A 21,330-nucleotide genomic window follows, 5' to 3' on the forward strand; every position below is an offset into this window, starting at 1 on the left:
TGACTACACCGAGCTGGTTGCATCACCACCAACTAATTGGTCAAAATGCACAGAAATAAGAAAGAACTGGTGATGCATGGGTTATCTGAAGGAAAACTACATATGCTATATATTTATTCATACTTCGTAGTGTCACACCTTGCGATGTATTGACTCATTCCCAGTAACTTCAGACCTCCTCCTTAAAATAAAAAAGTACTATAGAACAGCTGAATGGAATGGATTCGTAATGCAAATTTTAGCAACCTAATGCTAATTCCGCTAGCATTTGATGCTAACGTAACACGACTTTTCTCACAGATGTGCTACTGGAAATTAGGGCTCAGCAAATCATGACATACACCATGTGAACGGTAAACAAGCGTCTCTTCCGTTTTACGTCACTGTCACTCCCCAAATCCAGCCAAGCCTTCTGCAGTGGAAAATCAAAGCGAGCTGGAAACGTGCTGTCACTCGTCTCTCTTCATGGTACGGCTCGGGTACGACCTGGTTCCTATACACCAGCGTAAAAGCCCCAAGGGTATCAGTCACCGGGTATATGCTGTCACACACTAAGGTTAATTTAGAGGAACCAATCCATCTAAACTACATGTCTTTCGCATTCCCCGAGGGGGAACACTGACATTGGGAGAACATGCAAATTTCACACATACTGGGCCAGACAGGAATCACACCCACAGGCCTGCAGATGAGGTCACAGCTCTGCCTGCGGAGCCACCATGTCACTCGTAGTAAATGAACCATGATGTGGGATATAAACTTTAGCCTGTTGCCATGCTAACAAGTACTAATTTACACACCGTCTACAGGTACCTGGTAGACCCTGAAAGACATGGGTCCTGTGATGCATATTTTGAGCTTGGGCCAAACTTTCCTTTTGCTGTTTTTCACGTTGCACTTTCCTCCCAGGGAGAGCCTTTCAGGCAGGGGTGAGACTTTTGCACCCTGCTCTCCCTTGTAGTTGAGTTTGTGCTGGTTTGAAAGCCTTGCCACAGGTTTCGCAATCTGAACTTGCTTGCCTGTTTGCCTTCAGGCTACCCCGGGATGAAAGTTATAGTGTAGAGCAGAATGATGGTAAAATACTGTTTTCCTCTGTATGATTTAAACACTGACACACCGATGTACAATAATATATATTTTTCCACGATCATCTGCAGATTGGTCACGAAGAGAGAAAGTTTTAAAAAGGATGGATAAAACAAGGACCCAAAACATTAGCAGAGGATAGATCTTAATTAGGCAGATTTATGGTGTGATTCTCAGCTGATTTAGGGCATCTTCACTCCCCCCCCATGGAGGGACAAAGCATCATTAGTGTGGTTAGATGGTTTACACAGCACCCCTGGACTTTTTAGATGCATCACTGTGTGCTTGTCACTGCTTATCACTGATGTGAATGCCTGAGGGCCGGATCGAATTCTTCATCATGAAGCGTCGTTCCCTGATATCCTAAGTGACTAATCACACTGAAGAACCTTTGTGTTCAGAACAGGCAGAAGGGGAGTGTCCATTGTATTCCAGAATGCAGTAAGATTTCTGATGATGTCTAGTGTAATTGTCAGAAAGCTTGAAAAATACTCTAAACCAGGTTGGGTTTATGTTGCTTTAGCTCAGGGAGCTGGATCAGTGTGTGTACAGTTTGGTCGTGAAGTCTCTTCAAATTTTATAGCATAGCATCCTAATAAATATCAATAAATAGTTGAAAAGTGAACAGTAAACAGAAAGCCTTGGATTTCTCATTTCCTGAATGTTTTAGCACCATTTTCTTTGCAGACATTGGGTATGTGCATCCTGAGTGTATGAAATGCGCTATATAAATAAAACTTGAAAATTAATAATAAAAATGACTATTATTATGTGGGAAGCGGTCTGGGTGGTGGCTGTCGCTGGTGCTGATGGTTACTGGTTTGGAGTGCTGCCAGAATATTCACAGATGGTCATAGATTGTCATGCGTACGGTGGCAGTGAAAATATAAACCTCATGTTGCCGTTCTCTAAATGATTTCCTTTCCTTTCTATCATGGTTAAGTAAAGATGTGCAGTTTGTTTGTCTTTTGTGTGGAATGAAGTTCTTCAGAGGTTTTAGGGGAAAAAAATAGTTTGGGCATTTAACTTCACTAAAATGCATTTAATTAGCCAATTTGAGCTGTGGGTGAATTTGTTCTTTGTAATACAAAATTAGGAGTCGAAGACTGGGTCATGTCAGTAATCAATTATGGTAATGGTTGGGGAATCTTAGCATGAGGCTGCATTTGGGCCGGGGTCTGGGAGGCGGGTCTGGGGGGCGGGGCTGGGGTCTGGGAGGCGGGGCTGGGGTCTGGGAGGCGGGGCCTGGGTGAGTCGCCATACATGCAACCGCTGGCCAGCCCTCCTTGAGCAGCGCCGCTCTGGAGACAGAACAAAGCGGGGCGTGGGCTCTGAAAATGGCCGTCTCTGTTTGCCGGTCCGTCATGCTTTTAGGCTGATCCCGCAGAAACAGGATAAGAAGCCTAATTGAATTATTGGCTCCTTTTGTTCTGTCCGTGGATATGAGGCCACAGTTTCTCCTCCCCCTAAGAGGATCATCTCGTGGTTCATGGATTTCGACCCCGTTGTCCAGACCCTGGGCTCTCGGGTTCAATGTAAAATAGATTCTCTTCAATTAAGAAAAAAAGTCTAAAGCAGCCTTTTTTGTTCTTAAGTCTGATGATTTTTCAAATATTACTGTAGCATTTTTGAATTTATAGATATACCTCAAAAGTAGAACAGTGGTATTTGATGTATTTTGAAAGTTAATGACAAGGTTTAAAAGTTTAAAAAATAATTGTTGCTGTCCAATGAAATGCGTTTCCAAAAATTTTCTGAGAAACTCATTTACAAAATAAACTAAAAATGTAATAACACATTTATCACCACAGATAGAAAACTACCATTACATAGCTGTCACTGAACGGTTTAATGTTTTAAAAGGACTTGCATGTATTGCTGTCAGTGATGCAAATATGCCAGTGTCAGCAAGATACAAACTAATCTTGTTTTAGATTCACAGTTAACAATGATGTGGATTAGCGAGCTATCTGGCTATCAACTTTGTTGTTAAAATTACCGATATATTGTAATGAATACCATTGTTAACTAATACAAATGAAAGTGCTAGTTAAGAAGATGACTTCATAAAACATTTTTTCATTGGTCAGTCTGATGTCAAGCACTACCAGTAGATAGAGGGGTACGGGTCTATTTTATCTGTAGTATAAAGTCACAATTGTCAAAAAGTGCCCTTATGTGGTTTTCATCGGATGGCGGTGATATCTTGCAGCTACTCCTCTGAGTTCCACTGAGCCTGCTTTATCTCAGGGTATCTATGGCAGAAGTGTTGGCCAATCAAGAACCAACACAGAGAGCAGAGAAGATGATGTAAAACAATTAGGGTGACGGCAGTGAGTATGTCTGCAGCTCGTTTGGTTACCTGCTTTATTTTCTAATCCAAGCACTCACTTATGCATACATGTATCTGTTATGACACAGGATCCACATAGAATTATTTCAGCCCTTTTAGCTGTTTAATAATACTTTTTTCTACATTTGCTTCCTGTAATAAATATTTAGAATTGAGTAAAACAAAAGGAGGATTTATGTTTTTGAGAGTGCTGGCTCTTTTCCAGTTTAGGATGCCATTGAGTGCTTCTCTGTACACTATAAACATTAACTATTCAATAGATTGATTGAAACTATACCTTAACGAGCTCTCAGATTTATTTCGGTGGCATTTAGGCCAAGTAGGGAAAAAAAGCTTTTTTTTTCTGTGTGAATATGCCATCCACTTGAGGTATTTTTCCAGACTGACATTTTTTTTCCTGCCCTTCAAAGATGGGGAATGACAGATTGTTGATTAAATGATCAATCTATTGAGCTGACCTTGTAATGCTGGGGAAGAATTACTGTCATTGAGACTTTACAGCAGATGTCCCTCTGCTTTGTGTGTGGTGCTCATCTGCTGGACAGAATGACGCTCTTACCTCTGGGCTGTTCCCCGTCCCCTAGGAGACGGCTAGTGTTCTCCACTCTCATCCCCAGCAGACGGTCTTCATCTTTTAGTCATTGTTTATTGGTCAAGAGTTCTTCAAATTTCTTGTGTTTATGGCGTAATTCGTTGTCGCTGATTAATTTTAACAGTAAGTCGGCTGTGCTCCTCCTTCCCCTCGCCGCCCGGCCTCTCTGTCTCGCTCTCATTCCGCCTCCATTTTTCCCTTTTTCTTCCACTCGATGATGGATGGGCCGCCTCGCCCTCCAGACAGATAATCCATCCTGCTGCGACTGGCAGTAATGTCAACAGCGCCGGACTCACCCTTAATTTACAGCACCTTCTCCCCCACCCCCCCACCTCTTTATTAATTCATATATTTGTTCGCTTTTCAGAGTTTAATTTGTTTACTTGTTTGTGTTTGTTTGTGTCCGCTGTCACTTTGTCAGAGCTTAGCTGGGCGAGTGAAGCTTGCGCTTGCTCCCAGGTTCCCGCTCCCGCACATATAGCTGTCTGACATCTTGCGGGAGGGACGTCCTCACTGTGCATTCGCGTTTCTGTCATTTGTGTACATAAATAGTTGTTCTGCACGTGCAGAGCTCTGGAAAAAATGTTGCACAAAAAGCACAAAAGCACCTAGTAAAATTGGTTTGGTTGAGTTTTATGCATGTTAAATGCCATTTTTTTCTAATTATACATGACTATGCTAGAATTTGCTAAATTAAACTTCACACTGTTTATTATTACCATCATAAATGTGTGTGGAAATGAATTCATTTGAGAAACATTGTTTTTCCCCTGAGTTACTGGATATCTTTGTTGCTGAAATTTGTATGCAAACTTATTTGAATTAAGCACATTATATCAGCAGTCTTCAATTTAAACATCCATATGTACAGGTAGAGAGTTGTAGAATGTGGTGTGCATTAAATGTGATTACAAAAACACGGTGATTACACCAATGGATAATTACTTAAACAGGACAAATGAATCGCTTTTTTTATGGTATTTTGAAAAAAAAATCTTATGTAGCAGGCGCATGTCAATCTTAAAATAGTTCGTAATGGCAGTCCTCCCGTAAGAAGCGGCGCTGTTTCCAAAGTCTTGCTTGACCAAATAAGCAAGAGCCGATTCGGAGGCTCGTCCAAACATATGTTCATAATGTACAGCCAAGAGTGATCGCTCTGTTTCTCTTTTTTTCTGCTGGTTCTTTTAAGCCTGAAATGTGTGTGAGCCATTACTGTCAAAACGCAGTGCCTCAGGTGCTCTGCCTGAGTATATGTATTCCAAACAAATGCAGAGCTGATTAATGGTTATTTTACAATTTTTAAAAAAATCTCCCAATATATGTTTGACAATCCAGAAAATACATCACAGCATACCTTATAATGTGAGCCTGAAGTGTTAGTCCAATGATTGACCTCAATGCTATACATTTATTTTGATTAGCTACTTGACAGACATGTTTTTTGTTTGTTTGTTTGCTCATGAGATGAATAAAATTGACTGAAGTTCAGATTAGTATTTTCATATTTCATTAATGTGGATCCTAATTTGGTCAAACAAACGTAAACGCGCATATGATATACAAATCGAGCAGATTAGCGCAGCTTCTGATGAGAGAATCCGATGGCTAGGCCAAGACCGGTCAGAGAACAGGACGGGCCTCCGCCCCCGCCCCACCCCGCCCCAGTTCGTGTCCTTTCACAGTGTATAATTCTGTACCTCCCATCAACAGGAAGGATCAAAAATTGGGTTACAATCAAAACATCAACACCGCGGCTTCCCCGGGTCTGTCGCTGCGACCAGCAGGTAATTAATAGACCGGTCGGATCCCTGTGCCGCTTTGGCATCAGCTGAGTCGTGGGGCGGAAGTGGAGGTAATATTTATCTTAATTCCAATTACCTTCATCTCAGCCGTTTGATGCTGTCAGGAGGTCAGTTCTCAGCAGGTCCAAAGCAGCGCTCTGCATTTCAAACGGTTTGATTCACCAGGACACTCCCTGTCAGGAAAGAAAAGATTTTCTCTCCACGCCACGCCCTCCCCCCACCCCCCCATTAATTGAGCGCCGACTTCAGAGAGAGTGATTAGTGCTTCGCAGAATCAAGGCATCTTGAAAGCAAACTAGGCTGAGGTGGTCGTTAGGGTATAGCGGGCGTACGGTGCGGCAAGGGGTTTGTCACCGAGCCTTTTCTAGAACGTGCCGTCTGCTGAAACGCTCCCGTAATGTATTTTGGCAGCGTCGCCTCCCAGTTCATAAAGAAAGCGTCTCCAATGTATATCTTTACATGGCCTTGTTTACATACTTTTCTGAAATGAAGCCGGGACCGTAAACGTGTAACCTCCGCATGCAGCTTGGCTGTTTATGGCCGCCTCAGCAGCTGCTGGGTTCTGTCAAGCTCGTCATGTGAGCCGGTGCGCTCTTCCCCCGAGTGTGCGGCTTGTTAAATCTAAAATGGCTTTGCGCTCTAATTAAATGGATATTTCATCTCATTCCTTGCCAGAATGTTCTGTCTGAAAGTTGCAGAATAGCAAAGCAAGATCTGTTTGTATAAATAGTTTTAGAAAATAGGTTTAGAGTCGGTTTAAACAAGACTGCGTACAACAGTGTGCTAACATTTGCGGTGATTATGATGTGACCCCCCATGAACTATGCAAAAAAAATAATTTTCACCGAATTTCAATATCCATGCTAATCTTTTGTGTTACGGTTTTACCCTGAACAACCCCAAAAACATGTATGGATTTTTACATTTCACGACCACCCTGAAAACGAGGGTTTGTGAGGTTGGAGTGTATCCTGCCGTCGATGCATGATGGCAGCCATTTTGTGTTCTTGTCACAAGGTGAAGAGATCGCAAGCAGGGTGTGATCTGATCTCGTTCCCTCAGCCGGCCTTAGTACTGAATGTGTCCGCAGTGTGTCTTGCGTTCTTCAGGTGTTTTTGGGAATATTTATGGAATCAGACATCAGTTATATTGTATGCTCTGTGCACTAGCCATGGCTGATTATTATTATTATTATTATTATTATTATTATTATTATTATTATTAAATTCATGACTTTGAATGATGCATACACCCCCGAGAAAAGGTGGTGATTCTGATTATTCTAAGAGAGAAAGATCTGTGGTGAGTTTAAACCAGTTTTGCATGAGATACTGATATTGGTCCAAAACTGGTGTCAACAAATCTGGAACTCATTCAGCGGAATGAGAACAAGTGCAGTGACACAGCTGAGGTGGTATTTAAGGTTGAATATATTTTAAGGGCATTACTTAACACTGACCTTAACCTATATCTAAGATGTTGTCCTTTTTGTTGCTAAAGTGCTGCAGCTTAAATAAAAAAATTTGCCACCTCTTTACCTCCAACCCCAGTTTTCTCTGAAGGTCTTCAGTTTTCCAGTCACAGATTAACCAACCCTGAAGGATTTTAAGAACACGTGCACTGAAAGAGTCGAGAAATGATGAAACATGCGGCTGCGTTTAACGGCAGCAGCGGCCTCATTTATCAGGGCGTTGGGGCCCCTCTGCGAGCATCACTCACTGTTTACCGCCTGACAGAAGAAGCTCTCCGATTCTGCTGGACCGTGTGTTCACTCTGTTTTGGGTCTCTTGGGACTGAAAAATTGTGGCCCGTATCCCTGCCCAAAATGAAACTCTGTTGTCGTGCTCCACAATGGGAGCCCAGCGCGTAGCGTTGCGGCCGTCGCCCAGTGCGGCCTCGTGCTGCCCTTCCTCTCGGGGCCAGCAGCCCCTGCCTTGGCCGGCATCTTGTGACACCCAATATGGCAGCCTTCGACTAATTGATGCCACCTTGTCAACACTAATTACTGGGACCGCGGCAACGAGGAGGCAGCTAATTAACAGACTAACGATGTTTGTCACTTCAGACCGACCCAGATATTTAGGGAAAAGCCAGACTTGTCACCCTCACATCTGCTGTTTTTTCCCTTCGTGTTTTAACATTCGTCTTGCCCTTTCTTTTCATTTTTCTCTCTCTGGCTTTGGTTGGATGTATTGCCTCTTCCTTGTCACATTTACATCAGAATTGATTGGGACAGTAGTGCAACCTGCAATGTCTCACTGCAGAGTAAAAACAGAGGAGAGGTGCTCCTCGGCTCTGACTGTAGTTGTCAGTTTCACACATTGTATGGAATCGCATCAAAGGCTGTTTTCATTTGACTTTTTTAGAAATTCTTTTCCCAAGCATGCTCAGTGCTCTAGTTACCACGCGGTGTAAGGAAACGCGTGAGAGACTAAATGATGAATGTGTGTTTGTGTGTGTGTGTGTTATATTTCTGTGCATATCACATTTAATCTTAATTTTTTAATTTCAGATCCGAGTGGATGGCATTCCTCCTCCATCCCAGAATGCTCTGCTGTACGAGACAGTCTCGGTGGTGGAGGGAAGTCCCATACTGCGGGATATGGTCTTCAGTCCAGACTATCAGTACATCTACCTTCTGAGTGAAAAGCAGGTGAGTGATTTACAGCATAAACGGGTGTCGGATTTCTGCTGCAGAGCCCAAGAGTAGAATAGTTTTAAATTTTGCTTTTTCTAAATCACTAGCCTGCCATGAGGTATTGATGATAGGGTCATTTTATTTTGGTGTGTATGTCCGGTTATGGGTTAATCTTTCATTGGGGTTGAACCCGGAACCTGATTGGCTAAGGAGACAATGGGTTGGATGGAGGCGATTGGATGAGTGCTATCCCCCTTTGTCTTTAATGTTGTCTAATAAGTAGTAGAATTTATTGCCGTTTAGAATATTGTAATGAGTCTACCTGAAATTTGCTTATGAATTAAATTAACCTTGAATTACTGAACCTAAGACCTAAAGCGCCGGTTCGATAATCTTTTTCTCTTTTTTGCATTGCAGTATTCATTTGCTATGCTGCTGTAAGTTTCATTTTTAATTAAGCCTTGCAGTGCATCCTCATGTGGGCACATTGGCGTATTGAAGTATTGGTAGTAGTTCTTTTAAGCAGTGAATGAATCCTGGAAATCAATGATCCTGGCAGCTAATATACAAATGAGCGAATTGTTTATAAAGCCTCTGAGTGGAAATTGTAAAGGCCGACAGTGAGGCGGCCTGTGCCTGTTAGCAGACCGTCTATGAGCATGAAAGCGTTTGTTCTGCGCCGCGCGTTTTGTCAGCGGGGACTGAATGAGCTTCGGTGCCGTCAAGTGTTCTTGTTTTAAAGCCCGAGCGGAACTTCAGTCGCTTGCTTTTAACGCGCGTAGGACGGGGAACGCCGAAACCTACGGCGACGTCTTTGAATCTTTGAATCCTCCCCAGCTGGTTCCCCCGTCGGAAAGCTGGCGGAAACGTCTCCATCGAGACTGCTGGGGAATAAAGCCGTGGGGGGGGGCAGAGAAGCCATGCAGCTGCAGCAGAGGAGCTGGTGTTCAGGTGCACTGAAGAATGACTACTGAGAGACTCATAATGCACCTTTAGTGAGCCCCCCCCCCCCCAGCATAGGCGGGTGATTAATGGAGAGAATGAACTACTCACATGCGCTTTTTCTGATATGCTGACATGTATGATATGTTTTTCAAAATATGTTATTGATTGATTTTACACAAATCACAATGTATAATGCCACTGTGAATTTTAAGCAGATTACTCTTTTATATCCATATATATGTGTGTGTGTATATATATATATGTGTGTGTGTGTGTGTGTGTGTGTGTGTGTGTGTGTATGTATATATATATATATGTGTGTGTGTGTGTGTGTGTGTGTGTGTGTGTGTGTGTGTGTGTGTGTGTACTAGTCGACAAAACGGCGAGATAGACTTAAGTCGGCAAAGTGTCGACTTAGGTGTATCTCGTCAATTCTCTGTTGTCACTTTTAAGCTGGTCCCGCGAGTGTCGACTTAGACCAGTTTTACTGTATATGTATATATGTATGTGTGTGTGTGTGTGTGTGTGTGTGTGGTGTGTGTGTATGAAATAGTGACATACTGTGCATTAAAAGTAGGGTAAATGAAAATGCACAAACATACTCTCTCCTCATAACATATCGAGAGAGAAACTGCATAGGAAAACTAATAACAAATAAATAATGGGGAGATACCCCCCGCCCATATATATATATAAAATATAGATGTACTTTAAATCTCGTTCCTCAGAATTACGAGCGTCGTTGGATTAGAAGAGAACTCTTTGGGCACCTGCATGTATATCGTGCATATATATATATATTCTGAGGAACGAGATTTAAAGTACATCTATATATATATATATATATATATATATATATATATATATGTACATCTATATATATATGCACATCTATATATATATGTACATCTATATATATATGTACATCTATATACATATATATACACACACACACACACACACACACATACACACATGCAGGTGCCCAAAGAGTTCTCTTCTAATCCAACGACGCTTGTAATTCTGAGGAATGAGATTTAAAGGGTAGCCATTTATGATGTATGGTTTTTATTTAAGATACTTTGCATTCAGACCAGACATCTGTCGTTAGTGTGGAAAGTTCTGTCCTAGCATGTTACACTGGTATGGAGTTCACATTTATTTATTTGGCGCTTTTATACAAAGTGACGTATATATGGTGATCTGAGCTCATCGTCAGCCAGAATCCCTGCAGCATTTTGGGTTAAGGACCTTGCTGAAGGACCCGCCCCTGGCACGGGTACTATGCTAGTCCCAGGATTTGAACCCACGACCTTGCAGACATGGGCAGCTACGCGCTGCAGCACACGGCTGAGAAAATGCAAGACTGGCAAGTGCCAGGATGGGCATGTTGCAATATGGATGAATTTCAATTCCTACACTTAAATATGCATACTCATTTTTTCACACTGTCAGTAATCCAAGGGGATCTCTCTTGAGAAGAATTGCAAATATGATGAAAAGTGCGCTGTTTTGAGCAAAACAATGAACCGCCACACCGGAGGAACTCCTCAGTAGGAGTGTGGAGATAAAGGACAGAGCACCCACTTCTGATTTAACTCTGGAACGTGTCGGTATGCCTGTTCAGAAGGCAAAGACCTGCATCAGCTATCCTCAGACTCCACAGCGTGTTTCAAAGCTTATGAAAAACGAGGTGTGTTCCGAAATGAGTGAAGTTGGATCAAAGGTATAAAAGACAATGAAGGAAAATGTGGAGCTGGAGAGTGAGGTGCACCTCAGCGTTTTACTGCGGGGAGATGAATCCCCAGGGAGGAGATACCAGCAGTCATAGCAGCAGAAGAAGCAACTCCTGTCCAGCTCCTGCGTTTTTCTTTAATGATCGACGCACTTGGGCATTCAGGACTGGAAGCCACGCCCACATTCCAGATATCGACGTTCCCTTTAAATGATTAAAAGGGGAGTGCTGTGTGTTTAAGGGAGCATCTCACCCTTGTGAATTGATTGTTCTGACAGGGAACATTAAAAGGCCTGTTGTCTAGAGATCATCAGTGAAATCTGAGTGCTCGCCAGATAGACGCTACCCAAATAGGCAAAGGCGTGAGTTTCTGCAGTGACCACGTGGTTTTTTTTTTTTCCTGAAACCGGCAACATTCCTGCCTGTGTCGTCCCTCAGAGCTCAGCCATAGTTTCTTGGGTTCTGGGTGTATGAAGACACAAAATTACTAGGCATAACTGATTTATGTCCTGCTAGGTTGAGAGGCTAAGGTACTGCATTAGGGGCAGGTGTAGATAGGTAAGACATTTACACATAACTTCTTTGTTTTTGGGATCAAAGAACTGCAAGTAAGGGCTCAATGCATCAAATACTCATTGATCTCTTGCTTAGTATAATTTTGTTTACTGCTTGAGGTTGTCATATGTGTTACACATGACTGTTAGCCTGTCACAGATTTAAAAATTCCCCCATAGCTGTAACCACATAGTGTGTACTTTTTCTCCTTCGTACAGTATTGTGTGATTTTTGCTTGGGATATTGGGTTGATTTCCACGTTTATAACTGCGTCTGTGGTCCTTGTGCCATGACTAGCCTGTGCCTGCCGTGTTGTGCCTTTTCCTCTGACTTATTTGTGTGGGTATTGGACACGAGGCTCATTGACAGCAAGTAGCATCTGGGGAGATGGTGGTTTGAGGGAGTGGATCTCGAACATGCAGAGCCTCGCAGAATAAATTAACACGGCAGTCGGGGCACAGCACCTCACCCGCCCACCAGCCATCTCTGTGGCTCAGGGTTAGAGATGTGCCGGGGGTGTCCGCCGAGCCCCCCATCATACTTCTAGGAGCGAGGCAGAACCTGCAAGGTGGGGCCCCGTCCCCTGGCCCGGACTGGCAGAAATGGCATGGTTCCATGGTGTCTACATTCAAAGTTTGAATCCTGATGTATGATAAAAATATTCTCCTGCTTGTTGAGAGTCGCTGTGTGGCCACATATGTGTTCTTTTGTAAGTACAGAATGACGCAGCATGATTTTTTGCATTGGGCCTCTTAGAGACTTGGCTTAAAGGGTCTAGGTTCGGGATCTGGCTAATTATGTCAGGGTGTAACAAGTACACTTGAAGGCTGATCGTGTCAGTAGAACATTTGTAGAGTAATACGGATGGTGCCCTGAGGACGAAAGGTTCAGTGCAGAGCTTGCTTTGTGGCCTCATGCCACCTGGGCTGCGTGTCTGATCCCTGCCCTCTGTTCCCTGCAGCTCCGCACCTGTTGTCCCTGCGTCGCACGTGTGGTTAGCTGTATTGGAGTCTGTAAATTGTCCTTCTTTTGACTGTATAAATGCCCCACAATGGACTGACATACTGTCCAAGGTTTCCTGTAAATCTCTGCCCAGTGCATCCTGGGATAGGCTCACCACAGCGCTGCCTGGGATAAGCAGCTGGATGGATTCATCTCAAGTATGTAAGGTCGTTTCTGACACTTCCTGCAATTAAAGGAAAACCCCCTTTAATTGAGATAATCCGCTCCAAAGCACATTGCTCCGAAACCAGGATTTGTGGGTACATATTTGGTGCTATGTAGCAGAAGTTCAGGCTCTGTTTGAATATGGCTATATAGAAATATCTAGAATTGCGAGGTGACTCATGATCTATGCTTCCAGGAACAGATGCCATGAATTCAGTGCTTTGGCTCCATTACACCAGCATAAGATGCCTTTGTATGGCTGTCATTCGTGCCTGTAGTGTCCATGTCGAGGCCTGTTTGGGTTTTGCGCTGCTTTGTTTGCGTTGACCCTTGACCCTTTGTGTGTTTCAGGTGAGCCGGGTGCCAGTGGAAAGCTGTGGGCAGTACCATAGCTGCCGGGCCTGCCTTGGCTCTGGGGATCCCCACTGCGGCTGGTGTGTCCTCCACAACAAGTAAGTACAAACACTGCCGGCATTGTGGCTTGTGTCCGACAAGCCGTGTCCATCTTAGATGAGCATCCAGCCTGGCGGGTTGCTGTCTAAGTCACCCTCGACTTGCCTTCGTAGCATGTGGACATTTCGCCTTCAGTTCCTGTGTGATTTCTCTGGGATAATCGCATTTCCTCCAGTCCAGGGGCGTGCTGTTCCTGTGAATTGGTAACTGTAAATTGCTCTTGGTGTATTAATTTGTGTTTTTGTGCCTGCTTTGTGCTGGGCTGGCCCTCCTTACATGGTCCATCCCAGAAGCACTTTCATAACACCGCATCCTTTGTGGAATTATCCCGCCGGCGCTGTAACCCTGCCTGTGTGGGTAGCTAATGAAAATGAAAAGACAGATATAATGTATGCTGAATTCATATTCAGTGTGGGGAGGGCGAAAGAGCAGAGGGACTAGCAATGCAATATGTGATGCAGTGCGAGCCTAGACACATCTGGATTTATGCCAGCCAATCAGGAAGCTGCCCTGAGGTTACTTTCACCTGGCCTACATAGAGTGTAGCAGGTGGCAGACCTCCCAGATGTGCTGTTCCTGAGAGTCCTTGGGCAACAGCTGTTAAATCAGAGAATGCCTGAACAGCTGGAGTTCTCTGGCTCGCTGCCATTCCACCCTCCCAAAGCCCTCGCTAGACCTGCTCTGTGCGTCCCAGGTTTGGTAAACTCCCTTGGATCAATATATACAAGCACCCCATTTGTCTTCAGTGGGAACAACAGGGAAACGCGTATGTAATTGCTGATGGGAGTGGTCTGTGCTGGTAAATCCCACCAATGATGCACACCATGAGGAAGAAGCAACTTTAAATCGTTTCCAAACAAAATTTAAAACGACAGGATTAAAAGTAATTTCCTTAACTGTGAAACTGAGAGCATTTTGCTAAATGCAGTATTGATGTCCCCCCCCCGCAGCTAAAGGATATGGACTGACTTCATGCTTGTGCCACCCCTCATGTTGTACAAAAGTAGCGGGTGGGTCACTGTTGTTCGGGGAGGGGACAAACTGCAGTGTTTGTCTGAGCTTCGGCTCTTCAGAAAAACTAGTGAAGAATTTCAGAAGCCCAGACTTCCATATTTTCAATTCTTCCTTACCTTAATCAAGATAAAGATCTTTAATTAAGATGCAAATCTCGGATTGATGGAATAATTAGAATAGACTTTGCAGCTCCAGTTTGCAAATGACATTTCTTTGCATATTAATGCTGTATTCCCAGAATTTACATGACCTTGTGACAACCACTGCACACTGCAATTAGTGTGAGATCAAGCAAAGTGATGAGAATAGATTCAATGGCAGAATTGTCCCCATTCACATATTTCGCTTCCCCTCTCTCCGCACAACATCCCCAATTGCGAGGCTAAATCCTGCCTTTTAAGGAGCACGCTCAGTAAGCCTACCGTCTGCCCCTCTAAGTTTCCTGGCTCTCAAGTTGTCAGACTGCTATTTGACTATGAATGCCCACATGTTCAACTGGGAACAATGGGAGTAGTGGGGTAAAATTAAGAAATGTGGCAGCCACATCCATCTCGGGGGCAATAACCCCCTCCCCACAGCACTGTGCGTTCTTTCACTGTTGGAGGTCTAAAGAGGCCAAGAAAGAAGGCCATTGTTCCCCCTCTTTGGGCGGCTGTGAGGGTCAGTCTGAATATCCTTGTACAGCAGAATCACCTCGGTTCCAAACAACATGCTTTAGAGAGGATCTCTGTTTATGTCCAACCTTAAGGCTATTATCTAATGGGTCACCCATTTAATTAAGAGACTTTTCCAGTGGCCAAATAGTAGCTTAGCTTGTTTACCCTTTTAGATATCACTTGCTTTTTTCAATATGGAAAATACTATAATGGTATATTGTTTAATCATATATTAGAATTAATTTCTACTCAAGCAATTAATGAAAACTCTAATCCTCTTTAATGCTAAACCGAGTCCCACCCCCTTCCCCCTATAGATCATTAGCACTAGTATTAGGTTTAATTGTAGTATTTTCACCTAGTGAGTCACTGGAGAGCAGAATTCATGTCCTCTGGAAATTCCCAGTGACAGTCCTCACTATGGGAATTGCCAGAATTGCTTCTGTTTAATTGACACTCAGCTTTTGAAGGTAGAATGCCTATATTCGGGTGGCATTTCCAATTTCAAATCCTGTTTTCCACAGCTCCTAGCAGGTGGGATTATTACAAAAACAGAAAATGGCCCTTCACGTGCATCGATTGTGCAAATTCATGGCACCATTAATGTGAACGGCTTATGTGATTAAACATCAACCAACTTCCTGTTTACCAAGTATAGCGCGACAGGAAAGATAGTGATCCATTTGTGTAGATAATAGTCTAAACAGTATATTCATGTAACCATTTTCGTTATTGAACGTTCTTTGCCAGGAATATTGTGGAGAAGAATGTTGTACTTTAAAGGTTTGCATTGATCTTTAAAAGGAGCGGTTAGTACAGTAGTTAATTACTTCAATTTCATTGCACTGAACCTTGGACACAGTCTTATATGCCACTTTGTTTCAAAGCCCCTTTTCCCCTCCCTGAGGGGAGCTACGCTGAAGGGTTGCTAAAGAGACCCTTTTTAAAAGCAGCCTCCCCATGTGCCACCTCAGCCTCTTACTCTTTTCAGCTGCTCCCTGGAGGCTCTTTAGCTTTGAGCCACCATGTTAGCCTAGCCAGATAAGGGGAGAAAAACTAAATGCACCCTGGGAAATTGTCTGTGTCCATGGCAACAATAGGAAACTGGAAGATGGATTTGCAGTGTGATTCAAACCAGTGGTGTTTAGTGATTTCTTCTGACCTGTATATTGTGTCTCTTGAAAAGCAGAGAAACTGGCCACTTTAGACTTAATTTCTAGGTATCACTGTTGTGTGCAAATGTAATTTGTAATTTCCTGAGGCTTTATCAGTGCTTAGTAATAATGTGTTCATACTTTATATCAGGCAGAGACTGTGCTTAGGTCATCGACAAGTGATTCTGCAGTGCTTATCTTATTTTTTGTGTAACTGGGAAAACAGCCTTGTTTTCTTTAAAAGGAAGAGCTGATTTTACTTTTTACTCATGCTATTATTATTATTATCATTATTATCATTAATAATAATAACAATAACAATAATAATAATAAATTGGTAGTTCATTGCTCCCCATGGGGAAATTCTCTTCATGCTTAAACATAACCTCATATTTAAGGCTTTTTTCTCAGTCTTCATAATGTTGACAAAATCTTGATCTATATTAAAATGAAATACAATTCAGAGTATAATGAAATGTGCCCTGCGTTGGGTTGGTGCTCAATCCTGGATTGTTCTCTGCCTTGTGCCCATAACTTCCAGAACAGGCTCCAAACCACCGCAACCTTGCATAGGACAAGCAAGTATAGAAGATGGATGGAAGGAGGGAAGGAAGTGAAGTGCGATGTTTAAGTAACTGAACTGAAGTAATGATAGACCATTTCATAAATTGATCAGCTTTAAGCTGGTCTTTGGCAGTGGTGTTTGATGATTGGCTTGTGGAAATGAGATTGCCATTACCGGAAGGAACATCCAGATTAAAATCAATCTTAAACTGACTTGCCTTGTATATCCATACAAATTCAATGAATACGCCACATTCTGTAAACATACGTAAAGGAGAGTCCGCCGGCTGCTTTCTGGTCACCTACACAGGTACTTGGGCTTATGTTAGCAGAAATCAGTAGGTCAGCTAAATTCCGGAAGCTGAAGGTTATTGAATCCTGTAAAGGGTTCTGTAGATGACAGAATGACCCAAAACTCGCTCCCCATCTATATTTTATATTTGCAATGAAGCCGTAGTCTTCGTCCCCGTTTATCACTGAAGTCGTATTGATGATTAAAGCAGGACTTCATGACTATCTCCTACGTCTAATGTGCTCGATTGCTCATTCCGCTCTGTCCCCATCACACACCAGTTAACACACACCTCCCTCCCCCCTAGAAGAAAAATCTCAGTCCTTCATCTTGCTCGATGTATAATTTCATACATTTAATATTTTGAGGCAGTTCGGGGGGGGGGAGGGGGGATAAATTGGCGGTTTTGTCTAATTAACCTGGTAAAATCTTTTAGGATGGAGCTGCTGGATACTGTAGTTAGATTCAGTCTGTGGGGTCATTAAAAGCACAGCAGAAATTAACAAATTCAATAACCTATGGAAAAAAATAAAATAACGAACACATAGAGAACTGATTTGTTCGAGAAATATCTTATTTAGTAGTGAAGTAGTTAGCTGCTTGACCTCATTTTGTGTGGTAAAAGGATGAGCTTGTGCTAAAATGAAGTACCGCATTCAGCGAGCGCCTTCCGGAAAAGGTTAATGTGGCACCCCAACCTCCCCCTCACTGAATCCCCCCACACACACACACACACACGTGTCTTTTAACGCTTCAGTACATTCTCCTCACTTGACAATTTATGGCCCCATTTGACCTTATCATTTCTCCAACACAGAGCTCCTTGTGCTAATTGACGCTGTGTTCCGCGCGCCTCGTCCTCACCGAGGTGAGGCAGGAGAAAAGGCAGCAGCGAGGGTCCACGAGGCCCCCCAGGCGAGGCCCCCGGCCCGGCTTTGCCTGCCGTTTCTGGCCAGACGAAGCCACTTACCACAAAACCCATTTCTTCCAGTTCTATCAAGGATTGGAAGTGTAATTTGGGGGAATTCATTTTTCAGAAATGGCAAAAGGAAGCTCATTCGGACGTGTAGAGAGGCTCTACAGGTTCATGTTTTGGAATATCTGACTGATGTAACAATGACCGATCATAATTAAATTTCTTATCATGAGTTTAAAGCATCGTCATAGTATGTTTACTTAATATACAATATCTATATATTGCACAAGAGGGGAAAAAAATCAATAAATTCCCTTTGGGGGAAGTTCTGGAATTAATGAGATGACACGTTCTGTTGGTGTTTCTGTAGTTACCTGTTCAGCCTCAATATGCTGACTATTGACTAGTTGTGTGAACATGGAAACAGGCATGATTAGTATAATTAATATTACTTTAGGCAGGCGGTGTGGCATTGCTCAATGGGCAGCCCTGCCACCTCTTACCTCAAGATTTGCGAATCTCACTGTGTGTGTGTGCGTGGGTGTGTGTGTCTGTGTGCGTGCGCGTGACACCTCAGTGTTGTGCCCGATGCTGCCTTGGATATGCGTAAAAGGATAAGCAGCTAGAAGATTTGTAGACAGAATATTTATTTAACTGTATTTCTATTATGTTAATTGTAAATTATTTTTGTCATGATTTGATGTCTAAAGCCCTGTGATTTATTTATCTGTAATAGTACTGCATTTCTGTCAATTACGTTGTTTTCAGTTCAGCGCTCAGTGGATAAATTGTTTAATTGTGTGGGTGGTTGATTGTCTGAGCCTGTTGTAATATTTTTGTTAAATACAGATGTTAGTCTCGTTGTTTTGTTGGTTCCCCCCCCCCCCCCCCCATTGCATTTTTATAAAAGTGAGTTCTTTTTTTGTTTGTTTTAAGTACACTATGCTACCTTTCTCCATGGAGACCTGGCCAGCTCCTTTCACAGCTGTATGCAGACATGGAACTTTTAATGGCACTTAACACATCGGACAGTTGCACTTATGTTATAAATGTTTTAATATCCGACTGCGATGTAGCATTAATGTGCCAAGAAAAAGATTTTAACTCTGTGCTAACAAAAAAAACATGTAGCTAAAAGAAGTAAACACGCACATTGTTGCTTTTCTTTATGGCATGTCAAAGTGTTTGATTGTCAAAACTGTAGTATTGGAATAACAGTGTGTTCTGCTAACAGTGATTTTAAATGCGAGACAATTCTGGATAATATGTTGACTGTTTAATGCTAATATAATGTGTTAAAACTGCTAGCAGTTTTATTTTTAGCATAAATGAGTGTGCTATGAGAAATCTCGCCTTGTAAACAGTGCAGAGACCTAATGGAAATGCATGCTAGTGTGTGTCCTTCATACATGTCCTTTGTTCCTAGTCCCACATCGGTTTTGAATATGGAAAATATTGTTTATCGTCCCTGTGGAGATTTAACAATCGCAACAGTCCTATATAACTGTAGCTGGTTACATTTGCAAACTTATTTCTTTTTAATTTGATCACAGAATGTGTCATTTCACAGGTTGGGTTTAGGCACCTGACTTGTTTTTCGTTGCCAAATGTGATACCTAGATACAGTTGCTTAGCAACCCAAAGTTTCAATGAAACCCTCAAAAAAAAAAAAAAAACCAGGAGCAGGCTGCTAATAATGAATTGACTCGTCATGATCATTTGCCTTAAATAGCGTAGACTGAAGTAGACTGAGTTCTGATGGTATAGGCTTCAGTGCGGTGTTTTGAATGATCTGTTTATACCTTGCCTGTCTTTCAGGTGCTCCAGACAGGAAGCATGCGAGAAGTGGTCTGAGCCAAAGCGCTTTAATGTTGAGCTGGACCAGTGTGTTGACATTGAGGTCGTACCCAGCAATATGTCTGTGACCTCTGCCTCAGTCCAGGTAACACGCATGAGAATCTTACAAAGGGTTTCATTATGGTCAAGACATAGATACAAAAATGCGAAAATTACAAACACACGTCAGAAAAGTGTGTAATACAGAAACCGTTCTTGTAGAATACAAGCTGATACGACTGTTTAATTTTGTCCCCCCCTCACCCTGTGTTTCCGTCATTCTGGGACGTCAGCTCACCGTGAAGGTGCGCAATGTGCCCAGTCTCTCTCAGGGGGTCACCTGCGTTTTCGAGGGGCTGGCAGAGAGCCCGGGAGAGGTACTGGACAAAGGTCACGTCCTCTGCGTGTCTCCCTCGCTGCGGGACGTCCCATCCGTCACTCTGGGTCACGGTACGTGTGCCGCTGGGTTTATTTCTGGAAGCTGTCTCCTTCTGTTGGCACGTTTTAAACGTTATAAATATTAGTAGATGGTGATCCAACCAGCTCATGAGTAAAGTGAAGCGCTGAAGTTGTTTACAAATTGATATAGATACAGAAACGAGCACATCAAAGGACAGACATAATTCTGGAACGCTGTTATTTTTATCGTATACGATTTCAGCATTAGAGCACAGCTAATCCAAAAAAACAGTGCATTACAGCATAAAAAAAATCAGCCCTCACCTGCTGCCAAATGTTCACACAGCCAGAGTTGAATCCAGTGTGTCAGTTTTGCAAAGCCCTCAGTTTCAATTCTGACAGTGAATGAAATGTGTAGTATGCGCATTCGCAGCTAAATCAGCTCACTTTTAAAAATAGACTATTTCACATTTGCATTCTGAACTTAAATGTCTGTCCTGTCAGTGATTCTCTGTTCTGCTGTGACAGTGGCCCCAAGCAGCATTTGCAAATGTCCACCTGGGAAGGTTTTGCCAAAATAATTGAAGTTTTAGTGTGTGCTGTAAGGGGACGGTGATATGTTTAACCAGAACGCCCAGTGGATATTATACTGCGTACTGGAAGGGCACATTCAGTCAGACTTTCAGCATGTTTGTGGATTTCCTCAGGGCCTAATAGAGTGTAAAATTGTGGTTCTTAATACCCCGTAAGAGCAACCACTTCGCTAAGTAAAAGTGCTTCTCTTTGCAGGGGACAAACGCGTGGTCAAATTGTCCCTCAGGTCCACGGAAACTGGACACAAATTCATCACCACGGATTTCATCTTTTACAACTGCAGCGTTCTCCAGTCGTGAGTATCTTTTTATTAAAAAAAAAAAAAAACTGCATGCAAAGGGGGGAATAAAGCACACTTATTTCTGAGGAATGAATACACCAACCTCAAAAAGGAAGTCCACGCAGGGTGTTTCTCCATGCGTGCTGTCTATAGCATACAGACTAGTTACTGTTGTGTGGCAGGTAATGAAGAATTTAACACGGAGACGAGAACATCTGGTCATGAGCCCATAAGTCGCACTAACGGGTCAAACAGGAACGTTTCCTCACTGCCGCTCCAAGTGGCCGTGCAAAAGGCAC

The 21,330-nt window shown here is 42.9% G+C and overlaps 1 protein-coding gene across 2 annotated transcripts in view; it reads left to right on the forward strand.

The window, feature by feature from the left end:
• The window catches only part of plxna3 (plexin A3), a 103,217-nt gene that overhangs the window by 39,876 nt on the left and 42,011 nt on the right, over nt 1–21,330 (forward strand). For both annotated transcript variants that reach the window (XM_072713038.1, XM_072713039.1), the window contains exons 4-8: nt 8,346–8,486; nt 13,225–13,325; nt 19,741–19,864; nt 20,052–20,208; nt 20,947–21,046. In XM_072713038.1, the coding sequence (XP_072569139.1) occupies nt 8,346–8,486; nt 13,225–13,325; nt 19,741–19,864; nt 20,052–20,208; nt 20,947–21,046 (623 nt within the window). The remainder of the gene's footprint in view (nt 1–8,345; nt 8,487–13,224; nt 13,326–19,740; nt 19,865–20,051; nt 20,209–20,946; nt 21,047–21,330) is intronic.

This window comes from Paramormyrops kingsleyae, chromosome 6 (assembly GCF_048594095.1).
Source record: "Paramormyrops kingsleyae isolate MSU_618 chromosome 6, PKINGS_0.4, whole genome shotgun sequence".
Taxonomy (NCBI): domain Eukaryota; kingdom Metazoa; phylum Chordata; class Actinopteri; order Osteoglossiformes; family Mormyridae; genus Paramormyrops; species Paramormyrops kingsleyae.